General features: G+C 58.2%; 1 protein-coding gene across 1 annotated transcript in view; it reads left to right on the top strand.

The window, feature by feature from the left end:
* Positions 1–337: 337 nt before the first annotated feature.
* MFHAS1 (malignant fibrous histiocytoma amplified sequence 1) overlaps positions 338–5,267 on the top strand; it is a 100,128-nt gene continuing 95,198 nt past the window's right edge. The window contains exons 1-2 of the mRNA XM_012649833.1: positions 338–851; positions 924–3,534. Coding sequence (XP_012505287.1) covers positions 465–851; positions 924–3,534 — 2,998 coding nt within the window. The 5' untranslated portion in view covers positions 338–464. The remainder of the gene's footprint in view (positions 852–923; positions 3,535–5,267) is intronic.

The following is a 5,267-nucleotide window of genomic DNA, read 5'->3' as shown; positions in this document are numbered from 1 at the left end:
CCGGCCTTGCGCCCGCAGCATGCCCGCCGCCGGGCTCCGCGCCGCCCTCCTCCCGGAGCTCGCGGGAGCGATGACGCTGCCAGCCGCGGGGCCGCGGCTGCGAGGGTAGCGGGGCCGGAGTCGGGCGCCGAGGCGGGCGGAGCGGGAGGAGGAGCAGCATCCTCCGCGGCGCGGCGCGCCCATGGCCCGCGAGGAGGGAGCATGCGAGCTGCACCCCGCGCCGGCCGCCGCCTCCCCCCGCGCCGCGCGCTCGGCGCCCCCCAGAGCCGCTCGCGTCGCCGCCGCCGCCCCCCAGCTGCGGGCGCCCGGCCGCCGGCTGCGCTAGGACCCGCGGCCGCCGGAGGGCTGGTGGGCGGGCAGGCGCGGGAGCGAGAGGGCCCGGGAGCCGGGCGCCGGCCCGGGCAGGGCGGCATGTAGCTGCGGGCTCCCGCGCCCGTGCGACGGTGTCGGCCCGGGGCCCCGCCATGGCAGGGAAGGACAGTGGCAACCTGAAGACGGTGAGGCTGTGGCGGGACGCCGCCCTGCGAGCCAGGAAGCTGCGGAGCAACCTGCGCCAGCTCACGCTCAGCGCGGCCGGGGGTTGCCCTGGGGCCGGAGCCGACCCGCTCGAGTCCCCCGATGCCCCTCTGCTCGTGCTGCCGGCCAACATCGGGGACATTGAGGTGCTGAACCTGGGGAACAACGGACTGGAGGAGGTGCCCGACGGGCTGGGGTCCGCGCTGGGCAGCCTGCGCGTCCTGATCCTGCGCAGGAACCGCTTCGCCCGGCTGCCCCCGGCGGTGGCCGAGCTCGGCCACCACCTCACCGAGCTGGACGTCAGCCACAACCGGCTGATCGCCCTGGGCGCGGAGGTGGTGAGTGCCCTGAGGGAGCTGCGCAAGCTCAACCTCAGCCACAACCGGCTGATCGCCCTGGGCGCGGAGGTGGTGAGTGCCCTGAGGGAGCTGCGCAAGCTCAACCTCAGCCACAACCAGCTGCCCGCCCTGCCCGCCCAGCTGGGCGCCCTCGCCCACCTGGAGGAGCTGGACGTCAGCTTCAACCGGCTGGCGCACCTGCCCGACTCCCTCTCCTGCCTCTCCCGCCTGCGCACCCTCGACGTGGACCACAACCAGCTTACTGCCTTCCCCCGGCAGCTGCTGCAGCTGCCGGCCCTGGAGGAGCTGGACGTGTCCAGTAACCGGCTGCGGGGCCTACCTGAGGATATCAGTGCCCTGAGTGCCCTCAAGATCCTCTGGCTGAGCGGGGCCGAGCTTGGCACGCTGCCCGCCGGCTTCTGCGAGCTGGCCAGTTTGGAGAGCCTCATGCTCGACAACAACGGGCTGCAGGCTCTGCCCGCCCAGTTCAGCCGCCTGCAGCGGCTCAAAATGCTCAATCTCTCCTCCAACCTCTTTGAGGAGTTCCCTGCCGCGCTGCTTCCCCTGGCTGGCCTGGAGGAGCTCTACCTTAGCCGCAACCAGCTCACCTCGGTGCCATCCCTCATCGCGGGCCTGGGCCGGCTCCTCACCCTGTGGCTGGATAACAACCGCATCCGCTACCTGCCGGACTCCATCGTGGAGCTGACCGGCCTGGAGGAGCTCGTGCTGCAAGGGAACCAGATCGCCGTGCTGCCCGACAACTTCGGCCAGCTCTCCCGGGTGGGCTTGTGGAAGATCAAGGACAACCCACTGATCCAGCCCCCCTACGAGGTCTGTATGAAGGGGATCCCCTACATCGCGGCCTACCAGAAGGAGCTGGCCCACTCCCAGCCGGCCGTGCAGCCCCGCCTCAAGCTGCTCCTGATGGGCCATAAGGCTGCAGGAAAGACCTTGCTCCGCCACTGCCTCACTGAGGACAGAGTGGAGGGCGGCCAAGGAGCAGGGGACAAGGAGCAGAGCTTCCCACCTTCACCTGCGCCTGTGAGCAAAGGCATCGAAGTGACCAGCTGGACGGCTGATGCCTCCCGGGGCCTGCGGTTCATCGTGTACGACTTAGCTGGTGATGAAAGTTACGAGGTGATCCAGCCCTTCTTCCTCTCCCCAGGGGCCCTGTATGTGCTGGTGGTCAACTTGGCCACCTATGAGCCACGCCGCTTTCCCAGCGCCGTGGGCTCCTTCTTGCGTCGGGTGGGGGCGCGGGTGCCCCACGCCGTGGTGTGCATCGTGGGCACGCACACAGACCTGTGCGGGGAGCGAGAGCTGGAGGAGAAGTGTCTGGACATTCACCGCCAGATCGCCCTGCAGGAGAAGCACGACGCCGAGGGGCTGAGCCGCCTGGCCCGGGTGGTGGACGAGGCGCTGGCCCGGGACTTCGAGCTGCGCTCGGCCAGCCCCCACGCGGCCTACTACGGCGTCTCAGACAAGAACCTTCGGCGGCGCAAGGCCCATTTTCAATACCTGCTCAACCACCGGCTGCAGATCCTCTCCCCGGTGTTGCCTGTTAGCTGCAGGGACCCCCGCCAGTTGCAGCGCCTGCGGGACAAGCTGCTCTCGGTAGCAGAGCACCGAGAGATCTTCCCCAACTTGCATCGAGTACTGCCTCGATCCTGGCAGGTGTTGGAAGAACTGCATTTCCAGCCACCTCAGGCACAGCGACTTTGGCTAAGCTGGTGGGACTCCGCGCGCCTGGGCCTGCAGGCGGGTCTGACCGAGGACCGGCTGCAAAGCGCCCTTTCCTACCTGCATGAGAGCGGCAAGCTGCTCTACTTTGAGGACAGCCCGGCCCTCAAGGAGCACGTCTTCCACAACCTCACCCGCCTCATCGACATCCTCAATGTCTTTTTCCAGAGGGATGCTTCCTTGCTGCTGCATAAGCTGCTCCTAGGGACCAGTGGAGAGGGCGAGGGAGAGGGGGAAAGCTCGACCACCATGGCGCTGTCCACCCCTAGCCAGGACCTGCTCCGGGCCACCCAGCTCCATCATTATGTGGAGGGCTTTCTGCTGCATGGGCTCTTGCCAGCCCATGTCATTCGGTTGCTGCTTAAGCCTCATGTCCAGGCCCAGCAGGACTTGCAGCTGCTCCTGGAACTGCTGGAAAAGATGGGACTCTGTTACTGCCTCAATAAACCCAAGGGCAAGCCTTTGAATGGGTCCACCGCCTGGTACAAATTCCCATGCTATGTGCAGAACGAGGTGCCCCATGCAGAGGCCTGGATTAACGGGACCAACCTGGCCGGGCAGTCTTTTGTGGCTGAGCAGTTGCAGATCGAATACAGCTTCCCCTTTACCTTTCCACCGGGGTTGTTTGCACGCTACAGTGTCCAGATCAACAGCCACGTGGTGCACAGGTCGGATGGTAAATTTCAGATCTTTGCTTACAGAGGGAAGGTTCCTGTGGTGGTGAGTTACAGACCTGCCAAGGGGGTCCTGCAGCCAGACACCCTGTCCATTGCCAGCCATGCTTCATTACCAAATATATGGACCGCGTGGCAAGCCATAACCCCCTTGGTGGAGGAACTGAATGTCCTACTTCAGGAATGGCCTGGACTGCACTACACTGTGCACATTCTCTGTTCTAAGTGCCTTAAGAGAGGGTCGCCCAATCCACACGCTTTCCCAGGTAAGTGGAGAGAGGGGCACGGTTCTTCTGTGGTGTGTTGAAAGATGCAGTTTTGAAGATACTTGTTTCTTATTTGGCAGAACGTTTGTTTAACTTCGGAGGTTGTCTAGGAAAACTTTTCAAGGTAAATGTAGGACGATTTGGAGACAAACAAAAGACAGGAAGTTCCTGATGCATATGAAATATAGTCACAAGTGTCATCCTCTCCTAATAGAAAGTCTCAGACTTGCACAGCGTGTTCCAGTTAAAACATTTTCTATCTCCTTTCCCCTCTTTTCTATGTAGTCCACATTTCGTGGAAGGAAATTTCAGGCAGTTGAACAAGAGCTGGGTAGTGTCTGATGTTAGCCTCTTGCAGAGCCTTGGCTGAAGTTCGTATTAGATGTATCTCAAAGGGATGAGTTTGAGTTTTAAGTGTTTAGTGTCATTGTCTTTTGTTTAAATTCAGAGTGTCACAATAAAGTAAAAATTACTGCTCACTTTTCTTAAGAAATTCCAGAGAAAATGTTTTGCAATCGGGCCGAATGATGGACAAATAAAGACCAGAAATTTCAGACTGTAATGCCTGACTAAGTCCTGGGATTGCTCCTTCCCTCAGCACACTCTAGGGCACAGAAAGATAGATTACTGCAATCTCTGAGGGGAGTTTCCTTGGGTATTTCCTGTCAATTTCAAGCTTTATAGACATCTTAAGGTTTGTTTTTTGTTAAGTGTTAAGAGAATGGTGCTTTCTGGCATTGCTTGGTAAGAGATGAAAGGAACAAGAAACTGACAAAATTTTTCTCTTCTGGGGAGTGTTTTCCAACAGACTTTTTTTCTTTTTAAACCATTATAGGGGAGTGGAGAATTCCAGGATTAGTTGTCTGGGATTTTTTTTTTTTTAAGACTTTTATATTTTTAGAGCAGTTTTAGGTTTATAGCAAAACTGAAGAGAAGGCACAGAGATTTTCCATACACTTGCTGCCCTACCGCATGCATAGCTAGCCCTATTATCCACATCCCCCACCAGAGTGGTACAACTGTTACAGTCAATGAACCTGCTTTGACACATCATTATCACCCAAAGTTCGTAGTTTACACAGAGTTCACCCTTTGTGTTGTACATCCTATGGGTTTGGACAAATGCGTGATGACATGTATCCACCATTATAGTACCATACAGAGTAGTGTCACTGCCCTAAAAACCCTCTGTGCTCTGCCAGTTCATCCTGTCCCCCGACCCCCACCCCTGGCTATCACTGCTGATCTTTTTACTGTCTCCATAGCTCTGTCTTTTCCTTGTCTGGGATTTTTTTGAGCCTGGTTAATTGGTAACAAACCATTCTTTAGTTGGGAACGTGCCCACGTCCTCATCCTTTGTAGTTCTTTAAACAACTGATGTTTGTGGAGCAGGCTTGGTTAACAACGCTCAGTGTGTCCTAAGCACAAACCAGACAATAATATCATCCCACGCTTCTCACCTGGGTCCCCCACCCCCAGGGTACATTGAGGGGAGGTGAAATGGAAGACTGCATGTCACTCTGATCTTTGCCCTGGTCAGAGTGCCAAGAAGAATGCAGCTCGCAACAGTATCAGGAAGGAATTGGATACCAACGTTTCCGAAGGTAACATCTTTCCGTTGCCCTAGATCTAGGCTGAGTTTAATACTTCAGGGTGAAAAAAGCCACTGTATTCAGTTTCCAGTCAAGTGAGCCATCCATTCAGTGTGATTAACTGGTAGGTTGTCACAGTCC

Source organism: Propithecus coquereli, unplaced genomic scaffold, assembly GCF_000956105.1.
Source record: "Propithecus coquereli isolate 6110/MARCELLA unplaced genomic scaffold, Pcoq_1.0 Scaffold304, whole genome shotgun sequence".
Classification (NCBI taxonomy): domain Eukaryota; kingdom Metazoa; phylum Chordata; class Mammalia; order Primates; family Indriidae; genus Propithecus; species Propithecus coquereli.
The sequence above is the reverse complement of the archived record's forward strand: the minus strand, read 5'-3'. Positions and strand labels throughout refer to the sequence as shown.